The following is a 21,557-nucleotide window of genomic DNA, read 5'->3' on the forward strand; positions in this document are numbered from 1 at the left end:
TTTCTGAAAAGTTTGTATGCCACATGTTTCTAGGTGAGCACAAAGCTTAAAAGCTTTCGGTTACACAATATCAGGCAAAGGGGCTCCAGGTCCTTCACACGGTAATTGTTTGGAAGACTGAACTTTCATTACAGGCCGATAAGACGTATAACAACCAGCATGTGAGTTCAGCTTCCCGAACTTCAAGGATAGCACTAAGTGCATCACATGCATCATTTCATATATTGTCTAAGAAAGAACTCAAACTTCTCCAACAAAGCTCCCCCAACGGGAGAGAGTGAGCATGAATTTGCCCAAAGAAACCCACATACATGAATCTCTTTCATTCAAATAGTTGCGTCCTACATAGTGTCGCAGGCACTATGCTAGATGCTAGGGATACAGAGGAACAAGACCTACAGTCTCTGCCTTCATGGAGCTTACTGCACAGAAAGAGAGACATAGTAAGTAAAAATAACAAAATATGGTGAGTTATGATGAGGAAGTACACCATGCTGTGACAGTACATGGAAGGGAGAGCTAATGTCAGCACAACGTAAATAAGTGACAGCAAGCTTTGCATGGAAGGGTGACCAGGTGTTGGCCAGGTAAAGGAAGAAGAGATGAGAAGAGTGTTCTAGGCAAAAGAACAGCATAAACCAAGGCTGGAGGTCAATGAGCACAGCATGGTGGAGAAGCGCAACGAGGTGAGTGTGGCTTGAGTGTGGAGTGTGGTTGATGAACAAGGAGAGAGCGAAGGGAGGCAGGCGCTCTAACTTAGTTTGTTTTCTACCCAATTTTATAGCAGAGCAAATCTTAGTCACCTATTAAAAATAATAAAACTCCCATGAGGGACATTCTACAAAATAGCTTCCTGCCATTCTTCAAAATTATCAAAGTTGTGAAGGACAAGGAAAGACTGAGAAACTGTCACAGATTGGAAAAGACTAAAAAGGCAGGATAATTAAAGGCAATGTAGCATACTGGGATATAAAAGGATGTGGGAAGACTGGGGAAATCCCTATATAGTCTGTAGTTAATGGTACTAATTCCATGTTAATTTCCTAGATTTCACAGGTGTGGTGGGTCACACCCCATAATCCCAGCACTTTGGGAGGCTGAGGCAGGAAGATCGCTTGAGGCCAGGAGTTCGAGACCTGCCTGGGCAACATCGCAAGACCCATCTCTACAAAAAATAGAAAAATTAGCCAGGCATGGTGGCATGCCTGTAGTCCCAGGTACTCAGGAGGCTAAAGCGGGAGGATCACTTGAGTCCAGGAGTTTGAATCTGCAGCGAGTATGATCATGCCACTACACCCCAGTGTGGGCAGTACAGTGAGACCTTGTCTCTAAAAAAAAAAAAAAATTCCTAGATTTGATAAGTGAGCCATGGTTATGGAAGATGTTAACATTAGGGAAAGCTAGTAAGATATAATTACACCCTTCACCCTTGCAACACCCATCATAGTAAAAATCAATTCAAACTAGAACAATCAATGGATGCTATTTCAAGGTAGGTGGGGTGAAGCTGATGAACAGGATGGTTACATAATTTCAAAGTATCTTCTCATAAATAATTAATTTACAAAGGAAAAATACATTTATAGCAGAGAAGCTGGACAACACTTTAACCATTCACCAAAGTTATCCCCACCAGTCAGGGGCAAATGGACATCGTGTGCCTCTAGTTGTGATATCTGAGGACAAAACATCATTTACATAACATTCCAACCAAACACACATAATTTGAATCTAATCATGAGGAAATAGACAAACTCAGCTGACAAACATTTTATAAAATAACTGGCCTGCATTGTTTAAACTGTTGATGGCATAAAAAACAAAGAAAGACTGTGGAAATGTTCTAGCTTTTTTTAGGAGACCAAAGAGACATGTCAACTAAATGCAATGTATGATCTTAGGGGAGAAAGTAACTATAAAGGACATTATTGGGACAACTGACAAAATTGGAGTACAGTCTGCAGATTAAATGAAAGTATATCAATGTCAAATTTCTTAAGTATGATAACTGCACTATGGAATATATAAGGATGTTCACGTTCTTAGGAAATACATACTGAAGTATTCAGGGGCAAAAGGGCATAATATATGCAACCTATTTTCAAATGATTCAGAAAAAGAAGTATGGATATAGAAAGAAAATGATAAATGAAATGTGGCATATGTTACAAATCAGTGAATCTGGGTCAAGAATATTTTGGAGTTCTTTTAAAGTGAAACGTAGACCTCAGTGTAAAACCTAAAATAAAAAACCTTCTAGATAAAAACATGGAAATAGCCAGGCATGGTGGGAGGATGGCTTGAGCTCAGGAGTTTGAGGCCAGGCTGGGCAGCACAGCAAGACCTCACCTCTTAACAACCACCACCCGCACCCCCAGCCAACCAAAAAAAAAATCTTTGTGACTTTAGGTTAGGCAAAAAGTCTCTAAGTATGACACAAAAAGCATGATCCATAAGACTGGACTTCATACAAATTAAAACCTTATACTGTTAAGAGAAAAGACAACATACAGGCTGAGAGAAAATATTTTCATGTCGTAAAGTCTGATAAAGGACTTATGTCCAGAATACATAAAGAACACTATAAATGTATTATAAGAAAGCAATTCTTCAAAAAAATGGGCAAAACATTTGAAGTGACACTTCAAAGAAGATATATGGGTGGCAAATAAGCACATGGAAAGATGATCAATATCATTAGTCATCAGGAAAATAAAAATTAAAACCACAATGAGATATCACTATATACCTACTAGAAGTTTAAGACTGACCATACCAAGTGTTGGTCAAGATGTGAAGAAACTGGAATTCTCACACACTGCTGGTGGGAAAGAATCATAAAATACTATAACCACTTTGGAAAACAGTTTGGCAGTTCCTTAAAAGTTTAACATATCTACCATATGCTCCAGCTATTCCACTCATAGGTGTTCACCCAAGAGAAATGAAAATGCGCTCTCATAATGCAGAATAAAAAAAGCTGGGGGAGGAAATGAAAGCATATGGCCCATACAAAGAGTTGTACACAAATGTTCACGGCTGGGTTTTTTTGTAATATCCAAAAAACTGGAAAAAACCCAAATGTCTAGTATCAAGTGAATAGATAAACACAATATAACATATCCATATAATGGAATATTATTCCTTAATATAAAGGAATAAATTACCAATCTACATAACATGCATGAATCTCAAAATAATTATACAGAATAAATGAAGCTGGGACAACAACAAAAAGGAGCTCATGGTGTATGATTCCATTTGCAAACTTATTTACCTTTACAGAAAGTAGGGAAGTTTGGCCTGGGAGGAGAGGCAAGAAGGAGTTGACTACAAAGGAACATCAGAAACTGGGATGATGAGTATGTTCATGATCTTGAGTGTGGTGGTTTCATGACATGTGTCTACATGTCACAACTTACCAAATTATATACTTTAAATCTGTGCAGCTTTTAAAATGTTAATTAGTAAACCCAAGTTACTTGCTTTAAAAAAAAAAAAAAAAAGACTGTATGGGAGTTGTCCTTTGTATCATTTCCTGCAACTTTTCTTTAAGTTTTATTTACAAATGGGATGTTAAAAAAGACACCTGAGAGCAAAATGACTTTTAAAAGGAGCCCTTACAATTGAAGAGTCCTACCTTTTCACATTTAAAAAGGTTATTTTGGAAAATAGCATCTACCTCTCTTAATCGCCGTTTTCTTTTTTCTCCTTTGAGATGAGGTCTCCCTATGTCACTCAGGCTAGTCTCAAACTCCTGGCCTCACGTGTTTCTCCTGCCTTAGCTTCCAGACTGGCTGGAACTACAGGTGCACGCCACCACGCCTGGCCCACAACTTGTTTTTTGACAAATGTTTGCGCTTATTCCCATTGAAATAAAAACACTCAATGGATGGGCTCAAAAGCAGAATGGAAAGGACAGAGAAAATAATCAGTGAACCTGAAGACAGAAAAAAAAATTACCCAATCTAAAAAGAGAAAGAAAATGCTTAAAAAAATTTACAGAGCCTCAGGGAACCATGTGACTATAACAAATGATCTAACATCATATCATCGGAGTCCCAGAAGAGGAGGAGAAAGAGGGAAAGCTGAAAAAACTATTCAAAAAAATAACAGCTAATTTCACAAAAGACATAAACTTACATATTCTAGAAGCTGAGTGAACTCCAAACAGGATAAATGCAAAGACATTAATGACAAGACACACCATAGTCAAACTTTTGAAACTAAAGACAAAGAAAAAAATCTTGAAAGCAGTGAGAGAAATGACACCTTACTTACAGGGGACTAGCTATTTGAACGACAAAGGATTTCTCATCAGACACCATGGATGGCAAAAGGAAGTAGCATATTATTTGTCAAGTGCTGAAAAAATTAACTATCAGCCCAGAATTTTATATCCAGTGGAAATATCCTTCAGAAATGAAGGAGAAAGCACGATATTCTTAGATGAAAGAAAAGTTACCTACCTAAAAGAATGGCTAAAGAAACAGAAAGAAAATGAAACATCAGGAAGAATGAACAACGGAGAAAGTAAAAACATGCATAAATACAGTAGACTTTCCTTCTCCCTTTGAATTTTCTAAATTATGCTTAATGGTTGAAGCAAAAATCATAACAGTGACTGATACTATATTAATATAGTAAATATTTAAAAGAATTATAATTTGGGGAAGGCATAGGAATGTAAAGGGAGGAAAGGTTTCTATACTTACACTGATAAAATGACACCATCAGTAGATGGTGAAATGTGATGTATACATAATACCTAGTGCAGTCACTAAAAAAGCCATGCAGAGAGGTAAGACTACTCCAAAGCACTACAGATAAATTAAAATAGAATAACAAATGAATCTGCTCTAGTGACCATTTTATTTTACTCTAACCTTGTAAGGAAAAGACTAAAGACACTTTCCTAATTTAGCAAGACAATTCAGTTTACATACAGTTAGGTCAATTACAATTAAATCAAGGAAGTCATAGCAAACAAGTCATTGTAATGTTGGTGAGCGAATTCAGCCTGTGAGAAATCATTTACAACTTCAAGTAAAAAGATTTTCTCTAACAAACATTTTAACAAATGCTATTTCCTACAACAAACATTTGATAATCTTTGCCATTTTGAGATTAAGGGTTATAATTCACAAAAAATTAATTTTTGCTCAGGCTGGTCTTGAACTCCTGTCCTCAGGCAATCCTCCCACCTCGGCCTCCCAAAGTGCTAGCATCACAGGCGTGAGCCACTGCAACCAGCAAAAAATACATTTTTGAAAAGTAGAATATTAGAGAAAAGCTTCCTGCCAATAACTAGTAAGAAACTAATTTTTTGATGAGATTCAGAATAAGCATAGCTCTAACTAAACAAAACCCTTACCAAAACTAGTCAGTATTCTTGATCCTTAATGCCAATATAGCAACTGACATCTTCATCAGCTTATAACATCTTAAGATCAATACTTTATATTTCATAATACAATTTTGTCAATAGTATTTCTTCCAGATTTCTCATTAAAATGCCATTGCAGCTGGTGATTTAATTTTCTTTAATTTTAATCAAGGATGAATTAAAGTTTTTGGGGATAATAACTTTGCCCTGCCATGGCTCTATAGGACTTTGGTGACTGAGTAAAACTACCACCTCCGTATTTCTTACTATGTGCTCCTTACTGTGCTAAGCACTCTAAATATACTTGCAAATCAGAAATGTACAGATGGTGTTACCCATTTTATGTGGGGAAATTTGTGGTTCAGAGGAGTTCAGTAATATATCCTGGAAATCACAGGTAAGTGGCAGAGTTGGGATTCAACCCCACTCTAATTCTAAATACCACACTGCCACGCTCTATTAATTTGGGACTTCAGTTTCTTATCTGTAAAATAAGAATAACAGTAGTCCTCCCAGATCCTTTGGGCTAATAAGAAAAGTCTCCCCACCCTTAGAGCCCCCAAAGTTCTCGAGAGAATTCTTCCTTTCAGTGTATATTAGATGTGTGTATAACATTTTCTCCCCAACTAAACTTGAAGTCTGGGTTCAGTTTTGATTCATCCTAGTGATCTTCATGGCCTTCATATAACAGGTGCTTAGTTATAGAATAAGTTAGAAAGTATGATTTGGAATATATAAATTATACTGGAACCATGTTTTATATAGAAATTCTATGAAGAAAAAAAGGAGGCTTAAGAAAGTACGTCAGTCATAAACAAGATAGATACCTCATTAGGAAAACTAAGTACAAATAGATCTGAGGAACACACAAATTAGGGGATGATTATTTTACATAAGCATTCTTTTGCAAAACTGAGCCTTTTTAGAGTTCCTTTAGATACGAAATCCCCTATTTGAATGCATTTAAGTACATTAGTATTTAAACATGTACAAACTGAATGTGTAGTCTTTAGAGAAATACTATATAAAGATTTCTATGTGCCTAGAAATCCTCTATTAAACTCAAAAGAAAACATATTAAAAAAAAATTTTTTTGTTTTTAAATTGGAGACAGGGTTTCGCTATGTTGCCCAAGGCTAGTCACAAACTCCTGGGCTCAAGGGACCCTCCTGCCTCAGTCTCCCGAGTAGCTGGGGCTACAGGCATGTGCCACCATGCCTAGCCTAAAAAAATTTTTTAAAGCATCTGGAATGTAAGTTCCTGAGGGCAGGAATCTTGATCATTTTGTTCACTGATGTATCCCCAGGCTCTAGCACAGTGTTTAGTCACCTAGTTTATTCAGAAGACATTCATACACTGATTAAAAAAGAGGATATGGTACCAGATTCAAATCTATAATTAGAATTTTCCAATGCTAGATTAGGCTCTCTGGTTTATGGGGATTGGATACTCACTGTTCTGACTTAACCCTCTTGATATGTACTCTATTCATAAAGTACATATAAATGACCAACAGTTAAAAGCTATAGCCTGATATTTACAAAGATTTACCAATTTACAAATTCTAAATTAGATGTAGATTAGTCAAGAATATTGTTTCAATGTTAATTTCTTGGTTTTGATAACTGTACTGTGGTTCTGTGAGATGTCAGTTGACAGTAGAATGAAAGGTAAATGAGAATTCTTTAATTTTGCAACTTTCTTGTAAGTCGAGTTATTTCAAAATAAACTTAAAAGTTAAAATGTTAAAAATTTAAATTAGAAATACTTACCGCACCAAGTGATGGTCCATATCTTCCTGTGGCAACTTTACACACGTAACTGACAAAATTGGAAATAACACCTGAGAAATAAGTCACATTTCAATAATTTAAGTGAGGTATAAAAATGGTTTCCATTTCTGCTGTTCACTCTACCCAGATTAAGTATCAGGTTTCTATCTGGATCACTATAAGGGCACAGGCATGAATACTTATCCTGCCTATTGCTCCAGCTATTTATAGGGAAAGAAAGTCTGACCCACTCTATGACTTGCTGAATGACACAGGGTCATTCACTTTCCCTCTCAGTTATTTTCCTCAGCTGTAACATAAAGAAAGGAGACTAGCTCCCAAACTCACCAACTCTCTCAGAATCCTCTGGGCTGTACTCCAGACACACTAAATCAGAATCTCTGGGGTGGGATACTAGGCTAAATGATCCTTTAGGTCCCTTTGGCTCCAATGTCATTGAGTTAATGTGGCTCATTTTAAAAAACAACTTTCTATGGAGAAGGAAGTAATGGCATCTGAAACAGACCCTCTGTACCTACAATGACACAACTAGTGCTTGGGGAAAGAAATATATGTTTATCTTACAAGCCAAAGATATTGCTCAGCATCTACTTTTGACAAACTACATACACATGAGTATTCAATTAACACTGATTAAGCATCTACTCTGGGCCTTGTAGATGAGAGATAAGTGCTTTTCTGCACTACAGCACACTGCCAGATATACTATTTTTTGATGTAGAGATTTTAGAAATTAATTTTTATATTTTATTGTTTTAATTAAGTAAATTTGGTATAGAGGCAAGTAAAATTTGATCAGTTGTCAACTTAGCAGCATCTAGGGACCTGGAATCGTGCACTGCAATTTCCTAATTGAAATAAGAAAACAATGCCACCTCCAAGGCCATGACTAGGAAATAGTTCCATGCCAATATACATTCTTGCAAAATAGATGGAACAAACTCATTCTTGACAGTCACAGTCTACGGCCATACTACCCTGAACACACCCGATCTCGTCTGATCTCAGAAGCTAAGCAGGGTCGGGCCTGGTTAGTACTTGGATGGGAGGCATTCATACTGGAAAGCTCTGATCTAAACCCTCTGGAAACTGAACACACAGGGGGAAATGAGTTTGCTTAAGGTTATTTAACAAAGATCCAGATACTTGAGACAGCCAGGAAATTGGGAACCACTATCTATAAAATGGTGGGCCTGAGTTAAAGAAATCAAGGTCGGCCGGGCGTGGTGGCTCACGCCTGTAATCCTAGCCCTCTGGGAGGCCGAGGCGGGTGGATCGCTCGAGGTCAGGAGTTCGAGACCAGCCTGAGTGAGACCCCCGTCTCTACTAAAAATAGAAAGAAATTATCTGGCCAACTAAAAATATACATATAGAAAAAAAAAAATTAGCCGGGCATGGTGGCGCATGCCTGTAGTCCCAGCTACTCGGGAGGCTGAGGCAGTAGGATCACTTAAGCCCAGGAGTTTGAGGTTGCTGTGAGCTAGGCTGACGCCACGGCACTCACTCTAGCCCGGGCAACAAAGTGAGACTCTGTCTCAAAAAAAATAAATAAATAAAAATAAAAAATAAAGAAATCAAGGTCTAGTGGGATTAAAATGACATGCTTAAATTCTGCACTAGCTCTTAACTCCTGTTTATCCTAATTTAAAACTAAGCACACCAAAATAATTCATGTAAAAGGCAATCAGCAAAATGAGAAGAAAGACAACAGCTCCCCCAGTCTGTGGTTCCTTTCTCTACATACAACTTGACAAACAAGTCCTGGGCACTTCCTGTGTAGAATATGGAGGTAAACATTCTCTCTGTCCCTTCTGCAGATAAGTGAGAGTGCTTATGCCCTCAAAGGCCCTGAGATTAAAGCTTATTACCTGCAGACAGGTACACTGCCATGAATTGCTCTTGACCCAGAATGTTCACTATGCTGGAAGAGAAGCTCCACAAAACATACATATTTGCTGCCATGTGAAGTAAGGAGAAATGGCTGAATGTTGAGAGCAACATTGGAGAACAAAGGACCTCTACAAGAGAGAAAAGCAGAGTCTGGTAATCATGGAGTATATAGCCAGTAAAAATTATCTATTTTAAACTTTTATTCATGCTTGAAGCTCTGTTGGGGGGGGCGCACGCAAGGGCAATATACATAACCTAAACTTTTGTACCCCCATAATATGCTGAAATAAAAAAATAAAAATAAATAAATAAATAAACTTTTATTATTGGCCGGGCGCAGTGGCTCAGGCCTGTAATCCTAGCACTCTGGGAGGCCGAGGCGGGAAGATCACTTGAGCTCAGCCTGAGCAAGAGCGAGACCCCGTCTCTACTATAAAAAAATTAGCCAGGTGCAGTGGCACGCGCCCAAAGTCCCAGCTACTCAGGAAGCTGAGGCAGAAGGATTCCTTGAACCCAGGAGTTTGAGGTTGCTGTGAGCTAGACTGATGCCACAGCATTCTATCCTGGGCAACAGAGTGAGACTCTGTCTTAAAAAAAAAAAAAAAGACCAAAAAACGTAGACTTTTATTATTATTGCAAAACAAATCAAACATGGGAAACAAAATTAGAACCAGCTCAAAGCTTAAATAAGACAGTTTAAGACAGCATTTTTCAAAGGGGTAAAAAGCTTTCTCAATAAGTCTCTTTTCTACTTAGTAAGTAACCAATAAAACTTTTCAGTTCAATGAAAGCAGCTGTCCTTATGGCAAAAGTTAGTTAAGGGAAAGAATGAGTAAATTATTTTAATTTTAAGTTGTATATATTAATAATATTCTCCTCAAAGGATAAACTTGTAGTGATCACAGACCTTAATTCATTAAAAAATATTTAGATACTAATATGTACCTTAGTATGTGTACCTTACTACGTACAAGGTACATATTAGACACCTGGGATATAGGACTAAGAGAGATGAGCTTTCTGTCCACAAGGAGTTTACAGCCCATCCTCCAGATTTTGCTTGTAATTACTGACAAATAATTCATCTGTTTTATAGCTTTTCGATGAACATCAAGCATATTTCTTTCATATTATCTCTACCTCAAAATAAAATCACACAAGTTAGACTTACTTGAGGCTGGATTGGATGTGAAATATCTTATCATTGTCCTCTGTAGAGAAGGGACTCTCCATAAACAGAATACAAAGACATTTGCAGCTATGATACCTATAAAATAAACATTTATAATTTGGGGAGAGGAAAAAGAAGAGCAAAGACAGTTTGATCTAAAGTCTACCTGAATAAAATTTTCTACCACAATTGTGTAAGAGTACTATATACTTGCGGGATGGGAGGGGAGCTAAGAAAAGTGAAATCAATACTTTTAAAGTACCAAAACTGTAAAGTCACAGAATTCCTGGAAAATTGCAGATGCTCTGCGACCTAACTTCCTTCACCTAGATCCATATTTTACTTCTTCAGAACAGTTCAGTCTTCTCAATAATAATCATATCTATAATTATTTGATAATGGCCAAGCCAAACATAGAAGTAATATACAGAATTAGGTTCTCTGGCCAAGACTAGAAAAGCTAACATCACTTCTTTTACTTCAGGGAATGGTACACTTCTTAAACTCATTGCTGGCTCATGGAAACATCTGTGGATCATCTGTATAGATGAAGGTCAACATGTTTGAGAAAAATACTCATTTGATAAGAACTCAGGGATAATCTGGAAGAATTTTGCAACTGCTTTTGAAGTATGTTTACATGTGGGAGTTGGGTGTACCTCCCAATGAGAAGCCTGGAACCCTAAGGGGAGGCTGGCTAGAGGAAAGGCAGAGACTCCACAGAACCTGGGGAAGTTTATCCTACAGGAAGACAGCAGTAATTAGTGTTGCCTAGGGTTCTTTAGTTTTCTTTAGAAGAGTTATAAACATCTTTACTACCCAGAGCACCCCCTGAGGTCTAGGTTATTGTACATGCTGATTGATATCTTAGGGTAAAGAAAACCTGAGAACAGTTTGGACATCATCATAAAGATCAGGTTTCTATGATCATAAAGATAATCAGTCAGGGCTTTGATGTTTACTTTACTTGTGGTTCAATGCAAAGTGAGCAAGAAGGGGTTCCTTATCCTACCCGCTAGGCTGAAAAATGGCAACAACTACCCTGCCTACTCTTTCAGTTCCACAGGCTGCTTCCTCAAACCAGTGACATACAGCACACACAACTTCTGGAAACCACAGGTACCACAGCACTGTAGAGAAGTAGGAGGCATCTCTGGTTAAAGTGATTACAACTAAGGAAAAGACTTGAAAAAGGGAAAGATAACCAAAAACATCAAGGTTAACAGGAGACAAAGAGTAAACACTGCCAAGTTTTCAATCCAAATGCAAGAGGCCTTTCCGGTAAATTATGAGAGTACTGGCACTGGAACAAACTGTAGGCAAAATCCCTCACTTCATAGGTCAGTGGTCACCAGACTTCTTTGATTAGGCACCACATTAGTGAACAACTGAATAGACATACCCAATATGTGTATACTTATTTACAAATTACACACATGAACCACTGTAGTTCATTATAAAACACACTAACAATTAAAAAGATGTGAGGAAAATAAAATGCAGGTATTTTCTTCCTTGCAAATCCCACTTTGAAGGCCAGTTATAGATGAGAAAACTGAGGCTCTAAAAGGTACAAATTCTCAGAGAGGCAAACTTCAGTGGCCAAGCCAGAATTCCTAATCTATTGCTCTACTATGTATCAAGACAGAGGGTGCCTGGAGAATTTATTTTAACCTTGGTAATTCTAGGACTTCAGACACCAGACAAACAGCTCCCTAGCTGAGAAACAGCACAGGCCGGTCCTCAGAAGCAGGTGAGCAGGAGAGGACGTGCGGTAATCCTAGGCCTGCTGAGGCAGCACCGTACATTGCCTGAGAGTATGGTGAAGGAATCCAGCAGAACTGACTGTTCTACTTACATTATAACCTGAGTAAGAGGCCTAACCACTCAGCCTCAGTTTCCTCTTCTGTAAAATGAGGATAAGAAAATCTACCTAAAAGAGTTGAGTGATGATGAAGTGAGAAAGCACAATTAAATGTAGCAGTCACACAGTAATGCACCAATAAATGAAATTATGGTGGAAAGAGAATGGCCTTTTTAGGTCTGAATCCTAGATATGTCACTTAGCACTTTATCCCTTTCACTTCAGTTTCCTCATCTGTAAAATGAGGATAATAATTCCTTCCTCAAAGGTTGTAGTGAGGCTTAAGTAAGACAGTACATGCACCTGGCATGCAGATGATTAAAGAATGATTTCCTCCCTTCTCTTTCTCCCTTGAGAAACGCACCAGCTTAAGGTCTCTGTATCTCCATTTAACACAGGTGTTACATGATTCCTCCTGACTCAGTGACTTTGTGTACAAGCTTGGCACTACTGATTCGGGAAGGCTGCTGTCCCCATGCCAACTTCTACCAAGTGTGATACACTGAATTACATCAGTGAAAATAACAAAATAAGGATCTCTGAAAACTCTCTCCTTCATAAAAGCAATGAAAAAACTTGCAAAAATTATCAGAATCAACTTTTCAGAACTCTGGAAACTAACCAAAGGCTTGCAGCAAATGAGAGAACATTCATTTAAAAAAACTTGGTGAATCTCAGAACAGCTAGCTTTGTAGCATTTTATCTTGCCCTAGTCTCATCCCCTGCTCTCCAGCTCCAAAGTAACCTTAAAAACAGTCCACATTCCCAGTGCAGCCTGACAACCACCAGAAGGAGCTGGTAGAATTGTGCTGGAGCTCTTTCAAAGCCTCATTCCCTAAGAATTGTCATTATTTGACCTGGCTGTTGCTTCCCCAAAAAATCCCACTTGCAAGGCTGTATTTAACCTGACTGGGTCATTTTGCCAGAGGGCATTTACCAAAAACAATTACAGGTTAAATGCTTTAAGTTGGCGGCTGCCTGAGAGGTGGACAACACTTGGGGTAAAGAAGAGTCTAACCAAAATCTTAAAAGGAAAAGCAGGGAAATAAGATTTCCATGTGGGTCAGGAGGGTCTATGGCATACTACCCTGAACGTGCCCGATCTTGTCTGATCTCAGAAACTATGCAGTGTCAGGTCTGGTCAGTACTTTAATGGGAGATTGCCTGGGAATACTGGGTTCTGTAGGCTTTTTCTAAAAAAAAGGATTTCCATAGAGGGTTTGAAAACCTCCAACATATTACTGGCATCTAGAAGGTCATGTGCATAACAAGACAAAATAGACTTTAAGACATACGATGTTACTAGGGACAAAGAAGGATATTACATAATTAAAAGGTCAATCCATCAATTAGATATAACTATTAAAAACATATGCACCTAACAACAGAATCCCAAAATATATGAAGAAAAATGGACAGAACTGAAGGAAGAAATAAACAATTTAACAATAATAGCTGGAGAATTCAATACACCATTTGCAGTAATAGAATAATTGGATGATCAGCAAGGAAGCAGAAGACTTGAAAAACACTATAAAACAACTCAGCCTAACAGACATCTAAAGAACATACCACCCAACAACAGAATATACATTCCTCAAATGCACATGGGATATATTCTAGGATATGTTCAGCCACAAAATAAGTCTAAATAAATTTAAAAACACTGAACTTATACAAAGTATGTTCTCTGATCACACGGAATGAAATTACAAGTCAACAACAAAAATAAATTTGGAAATATATGAAAATTAACACATTCTTAAATAATTAATGGATCAAAGAAATCACAGGGAAATTAGGTACTTTGAGATGAATGAAAATAAAAATACAACAAACCAAAACTTACAGGATGCAGTAAAAGCAGTACAATGAGTGCCTACATTAAAAAGGAAGAAAGAGCTCAAATCAATAACCTAACTTTCCACCTTAAGACTCTGTAAAAAGAAGAGCAAACTAAATCCAAAGCAAGCAGAAGAAGTAATGAAGAACATGGATAAATGACATAAAGGACAGAACAGAGAAAAATCAATGAATCTAAAAGTTGGATCTTTGAAATGTCAACAAAATTGACAAACTTTTAGCTAGAAGGACAAAGGGAAAAAAAAGACTCAAATTACTAAAATCAGGTATGAAAGCAGAATACTACTACTGACATTATAGAAATAAAGATTATAATTAAATACTATGAACAATGATATACAAACAAATGAGAATAATTAAGATGAAATTTTAAAAGTCCTAGAAAGACACAGACTACCAAAACTGACTCAAAAGAAATATGAAACCCAACTAGACCAAGAAAAAGTAAAGAGATTGAATTAGGAATCAAAAAGACTTACCACAAAGAAAAGCCCAAAACCAGATGGCTTCACTGGTGTTTTTGTTTCCTAAGGCTGCTGTAACAAATTACCACAAACTTGGTGGCTTAAAACAACAGAAATAATGCAGTAACACAACCAATTAAAAAAAAACAACAACAGAAATTTATTCTTTTACAGTTCTGGAGGCTAGAAGTCCAAAATCAAGGTGTCAAAGTATCAGCAGGGCCATGTCTCCTTCTGAAGGCTCTAGGGAAAACTCCTTCCTTCTCTCTTCTTACATTCTGGTGGCTCCCAACAATTCTTGGCATTGCTTGGCTGGTAGATGCACAACTCCAATCTCTGCCACCATCTCTTTACATACTCTTCTTTTTTATGTGTCTCTTTTTGTCCTCTCCTCTTCTAAGGACATGAGTCATTGGATTTAGGGCCCACCCTAAGGTAGTATGATCTCATTGTAACTAGTTACATCTGCAAAGACCTTATTTCAAGTAAGGTAACATTCTGTGGTTCTGAGGGAACACTATTCAACTTACAACTGATGAATTCTACCAACTGTAAAAGAGATTTAACACCAATCTTTCTCAAACTCTCCCAAAGAACAGAAAAGAGTGGAACATTTTCCAACTCATTCTATGTAGCCAGTATACCTTGATATTAAAACCAAAGACATCACAAGAAAACTATCAATATCCCTTTATGAATATAAATGCAAAATCCTCAAGAAAATATTAGCAAACCAAACCCAGAAGTGTATGAAAAGGATTATAAATCATAGTCAAGTGGAATATGACACAGGAATGCTAGGTTGGTTCAACACATGAAAATCAATGTAATACTTCATATTAACAAAGCTGGAGGACTCACAATTCCTAGTTTCAAAACTTACAACATAAAGCTACAGACCGTGTGGTACTGGCATCAGGGCAGATACATGGATCAATGGATAAAATTAAGAGTCCAGAAATACAATACACCTATGCAATTATGATCAATTGGTTTTGACTAAGGTTCCAAGACAATTCAATGGGGAAAGAATAGTCTTTTCAATAAATGGTGCTGGGACAAATGGATATCCACAAGCAAAAGAATGACTTAGGACCTCTACCTCATACCAAATAAACACATTAACTCAAAAAGAATCAAAGGCTTAAACCACAGTTTTAGTAAGAGCTAAAACTTTAAAGAAGTTTTCTTTAAGAAGTTTTTTTTCTTCGAAGAAAACATAGGTATATAAATCTTTGTGACTTTGAATTAGGACACAGTTTCCCTGATATGACACTTAAAGCACAAGTAATAAAAGAAAAAACAGATAAAATGGACTTGCGCAAAATGAAAATGTGCTTCAAAGAAGACAATCATGAAAGTGATAAGACAACCCATAAAATGGGGAAAACATTTTTAAATCATATATCTAATAAGGGTCTAGTATCCAGAATATGTAAAGAACTTTTATAACTCAACAAAAAGATAAATATTTAAAATTTTTAATATTTAAATATTTAAGAACTATTTAAAAATGGGCAAAGGATTTGGAGAAACAGACATCTGATTTGGAAAAGCAAAGCAAAACCACAATGAGATACCACTTCACACCCACTAGGATGATTATAATCAATAAGAAAAGCAATAGAATGGGAAAGAATATATGCAAATCATACATTTGATAAGGGATTAACATCTAGAATATATCAAAAATTCAACAACAAAACAACCCAGTTTTAAAAAATGGGCAAAGGAATTGAATAGACAGCTCTCCAAAGAAGATACATAAGCACATGAAAAGATGTTCAGCATTATTAGTCATTAGGGAAATGCAAATCAAAACCACAATGAGATACCACTGCCTACCCATTAGGATGACTACTATCAAATTCAAAAAAAGAAAAATAAGTATTGGCAAGGATGTGGAGATATTGGGACTTCTGTATATTATAGCATTATTCACAACCACCAAGAAGTGGAAATAATCCAAATCTGCCACAACAGGTGAATGGGTAAACAATATGTGGTTATATACATACAATGGAATACTACTCAGCCTTAAAAAGGAAGGAAATTCTGATACATGCTACAATATGGATGAACCATGAAAACAGATGCTAAGCATAAGAAGCCTAATACAAACAAACCCAAATATTTTATGATTCCATTTATATGGGGTATCTAGAATAGGCAAATTCATAGACACAAACTAGAATGATGGTTACTAGGGCTGAGGGGGAAGAAATGGAGAGCTAATGTTTAATGGGTAGAGAGAGCTTCTGTTTGGGATAATGAAAAGGCTCTGGAAATGATTGTACATTGTGAATGTCCTTAATGCCACTAAACTGCACACTAAAAAATGTCTATAATGGTAAATTTTACATTTTATATATATATTTGCAATTAAAAAATGCAAAAATATTAATCATTGTTGCTGATATATTAGGGGGGAAAAGGCAATAACAAATGGAATCCTCCTACACTGCCTGAGGGAATATAAAATGGTATGGCCACTTTGGAAAACAATTAGGCAATTCTTCAAAGGAAAAACTGGATATCCACATGCAAAAGAGTTCAGGTGGATTTTTATCTTACACCATATACAAAAATCAACTTCAAATGGATTAAAGACCTAAACGAAAGACCTAAAATTATAAAACTCCTAGAAGAAACACAGGAAAAAATCTTCATGACATTGGACCTGGCAATGATTTCTTGGATATGACACCAAAAGCACAGGCAACAAAAGCAAAAACAGACAAATGGGACTACAACAAACTTAAAAACTTTTGTGTATCAAAGGACATAATCAGAGTAAAAAGGCAAAAATGAATCACAGAAGAGAGTAAATATTTGCAAATAATGTATCTGGATAAGGAAGTAATATCCAGAATACATAAAGATGGTGGCTCATGCCTGTAATCCTAGCACTCTGGGAGGCTGAGGCAAGAGGACTGCTTGAGGTCGGGAGTTTGAGACCAGCCTGAACAAGAGTGAGACCCCATCTCTACTAAAAATAGAAAAATCAGTAAAGCACAGTGGTACACACCTATAGTCCCAGCTACTTAGGAGGCTGAGGCAGGAGGATTGCTTGAGCCCGAAAGTTTGAGGTTGCAGTGAGCTATGACACCACTGCATTTTACCGGGGGACAGAGCAAGGCTCTGTCTCAAAAAAAAAAAAGAAGGCCTACAACTCAACAACAATGACAAAAAATCAAATAATCTGAGAACTTGAAGAGACATTCTTCCAAAGATGATAAGCAAATGGCCAATAAACATATGAAAAGATGCTCAATATCACTAATCATCAGAGAAATGAAAATCAAAATCACAATGAGGTTTTGAGCTCACACCCATTAGGATGGCTACTATTAAAAATAAAAACATAGAAAATAACAAGTGTTAGTAAGGGTGTATAGAAAATGAAACACTCCTGCATTGCTGGTAGGACTGTAAAATGGTGACACCACCATGGAAAACAGTACAGGTATTTCTCAAAAAATTAAAAATACAACTATTGTATGATCCAGTAATCCCACATGTGGATATACATCCAAAAGATTGAATCCATGGTCTGTCTCAAAGAGATATTTGCACACACATGTTCACAGTAGCATTATTCACAACAGCCAGAGGCGGAAACAACCCCAATGTCCATTAACAGATGAATGGATAAACAAAATGTGATATATACACACAATGAAATATTATTTGGCCCTAAAAATGAAGGACTCTTATCATGTGCTATAACATGAATGAAACTTGAAGACATTATGTTCAGTGAAATAAGACAGCTATGAAAAAAAATATATATTTTATGATTCCACTTATATGAAGTACCTAAAGTAATCAAATTCATAGAAACAGAAAGTATTAATAGAATGCTGGTTATCAGGGTAGTTGGGGAAAAGAAAAAGGGAGTTATTGTTTAATGGGTATAGAGTTTCAGATCTACAGGGTGAAAAATTTCTGGAAATCTGTTTCACAACAATGTAAATATACTGAACACTACTCAGTCGTACACTTAAAGATGGTTAAGATATATATTTCATGTAGGTTTTAAGCCAGAATTAAGAAAAAAACAGTTAAACATAGAGTTACCATATGACCCAGCAATTCCACCCCTAGGTATATACCAAGAGAAATGGAAATATGTGTCCATGTGAAAACATGCACACGAAAGTTCAAAGCAGCATTATTCATGGTACCTAAAGGATGGAAACTCAAATGTCCAACAGATGAACAGATAAACAAAATGTGATATATCCATACAATAGAATTTTTTGTTCGTTTGTTTGTTTTTGAGACAGAGTCTCACTCTGTCACCCTAGGTAGAGTGCAGTGGTGTCAGCCTAGCTCACAGCAACCTCAAACTCCTGGGCTCAAGCAATCCTCCTGCCTCAGCCTCCCAAGTAGTTGGCACTACAGGCGCGTGCCACCATGCCCAGCTAATTTTTTCCTATTTTTAGTACAGACGGGGTCTCGCTCTTGCTCAGGCTGGTCTCCAACTCCTGATCTCAAGTGAGCCTCCTGCCTTGGCCTCCCAGAGTGCTAGGATTACAGGCGTGAGCCAAAGCGCCTGGCCCATACAATAGAATTATTATTTGACCATGAACAGAATTGAAGTACTGACACATACTGCAACACGAGTGAATCTTAAAAACATTACGCTAAGTGAAAGAAGCAAACACAGAAGTCTAAATACTATATGATTCTATTTACATTAAATATCCAAATAGGCAAATCCATAGAGAAAGAAAGCAAATTAGTGGTTGCCTAGAACTAAGAGGAGAGAGGGAATGAGGGGGTGACTGCTAATTGGAATGGAGTTTCTTTTTGGGATGATGAAAATGTTCTGGAATTAGATGATGACAGTTGTACAATCTTGTGACTATAATAAAAAAAACACTGAATTTTACACCTTTGGTGAATTTTATATGTGAATTATATCTCAATTTTTTTTAAAAAAGAGTGATGCACTGATTTGGGAAGCACTACTTGGTTTAGTAACCTCAGTCTATTTTCCTCCTTAGGCCAAGAAAGACAGTACAACCTCTTTTCCTAAAAAAAAGGACTCACTATCCCACTTGGAGTTCAGTAGCTAAGCATGGGATCCTTCTGTTTCTGGGGTGGGTTAATCCACCTCTCCACAGTTCCTCTCTCTGAAGAAGCTGCCACGCTCACCTAGACATGGCCAGCACACACACTGACAAGTACATACATCCACAGCAGCCAAAGAACTGAGCTCAAGCACCCCCTACCTCAGGTTCCCTGGAATCAGGAAGGTGCAGGTATCAACCTGTTGGCCTCACACAGTGGCTATTACTTCTCTTCCTAGGTAGTAGCCACCAAAGTAGTTAAGGAGTAGACCCATAGCTACCTATAAGCAAGAAAAAATCCAGAAAAACCATCCATTTTCCATCCTCCCACTGGGATAGAGACAGAAGTTTGAAACTAATCTGGGTGAACAGAAAGAATGGGGCAAATTCACAATAAGAAAAGCAAAGACCCTTACAATATTGGCTAACCACAAAAATGGGTTATTATTTCTCTGTATTCTCCCTGCAGATGAGAATATCTAACCTCCCCTATAGGCAACTTTTAGAAATCAACCTGACCTGCCTATTTATTCTCTGTATTATACACATTCTCTGACATATGCACATTCCTCTATGTATATTATACTTCAGTAAAATACTAAAAAGAATGTAATAGATCTATTCATTTTCATACAGACTGTCCTTTAAAATATTAAATGAAAAAAAAATCAAGATACAGAAGAATATGTATTGCATGCTACCATTTGTGTTTCAAACCACAGATCGATATAAGTGCTTATATATAAATAGATGCTTTGGAAGAACATATAAGAAACTAAAGATGTAATGGTTATTATGGGAAAGAAAACTGCAGAAATGGAAGTTCAAGGTGAGAGAAAGATTTCTTCTTCACTTTCTGTATCCTTTACCACTATTTTAATCTCTTACCATGCACATTTACTCAATTTACAATGACTAAGTCTAACCTAGGTAGTCAAAAAAGGCTCCCTTTCTTCTCTGGGTGCCAGCCTGCTGCCTTAGAATAATTTGCTACAATTTAGGCTGTGAATCAGCACCCAGATACCTGGGATGAGGGGAGGCATTGTGGTTTATCAGAAAGGTAAATAGTGGTGGTTTGCTATAGTACAAACTGAAAGGATGTGATTAAAAGCGTATTATTTGAACTATGAAGTGGGTTTGATTTCCATATCCACCCCTTCTAACTGTATGATCTCAGACAGTTATTTAACCTCTCTTTGCCCCATATGAAAAATGAGGATACCACTAACAGGGCTTTTATGATGATTAATAACAATAATATAAATGCATATAAAGCACCTAGCATGATACTTGAAGCCTAGTAGGCACTCAAGCATTACTTTTGCTATTCTTTCCCCAGAAATAACTTGTCTAAAGACTGTGAAGCCAGGAGTTACAGAAAAATAGTGACTAATTAAAATATCAAGATGAGCTAGAAGATGAAGGGAAACGCTGCCTTATCAGCAACATCAGGAATAGGGAAGAAGACCTTAGTCTGGGAGGACAGCTCAAAACCTTGGGAAGGTATAAGGAGAGAGAAAATTGTAACTAAAAAACAATAAGCCTGGTAGAAACAGAATAGTAAAGAAAAAAATAGATTTCAGAAGTTGGGGCAGAGGGGTTAAGGGCCTGGGGTGTAGTGCTGCCTAACTTTGGGGCTGACAAGAGATATGGACTAGTAGAGGAATTGGGGTACAGTTTTCTTGAGATTTCTCTCCCCATCTTTCTCCTCCTTGATCAGAAACAATTTAGCCGGCTCTTTCCTCTCAGCTGTACCTGAATCCCAATATGGTAAAGTCAGCATTCTGTTGAACTAACAGGAAAACCCGGTGAGCACCTCAAAGATACCCCTAAACGCTAGAAAGGTAGGAGAAAATACTCTCTTTAGGGGTTGCTGGGAACCTCCAAGACAGGCTTAAAAGACAGATCAAGACAATAGAATAGGAAACTAGCTGAAATATAAAAGCACCACGAACAAGTCTAACGTTGAAGAATGCTACCTTACGCTCCCCACTCATTCCACAAATACCAAGGGAGCTTATAAAACCTCTTTTTTCCACAGGAGGCTG

The 21,557-nt window shown here is 37.2% G+C and overlaps 1 protein-coding gene across 1 annotated transcript in view; it reads right to left on the minus strand.

Moving 5' to 3' along the window:
* Positions 1-21,557, minus strand: part of PARL (presenilin associated rhomboid like) — a 43,470-nt gene that overhangs the window by 4,480 nt on the left and 17,433 nt on the right. The window contains exons 5-7 of the mRNA XM_045539783.1: positions 10,241-10,336; positions 9,048-9,197; positions 7,159-7,229 (exon numbers count right to left, since the gene is read on the minus strand). Of these exons, the coding sequence (XP_045395739.1) occupies positions 7,159-7,229; positions 9,048-9,197; positions 10,241-10,336 (317 nt within the window). The remainder of the gene's footprint in view (positions 1-7,158; positions 7,230-9,047; positions 9,198-10,240; positions 10,337-21,557) is intronic.

The sequence above is a fragment of the Lemur catta genome, chromosome 1 (assembly GCF_020740605.2).
Source record: "Lemur catta isolate mLemCat1 chromosome 1, mLemCat1.pri, whole genome shotgun sequence".
In the NCBI taxonomy this organism is placed as follows: Eukaryota; Metazoa; Chordata; class Mammalia; order Primates; family Lemuridae; genus Lemur; species Lemur catta.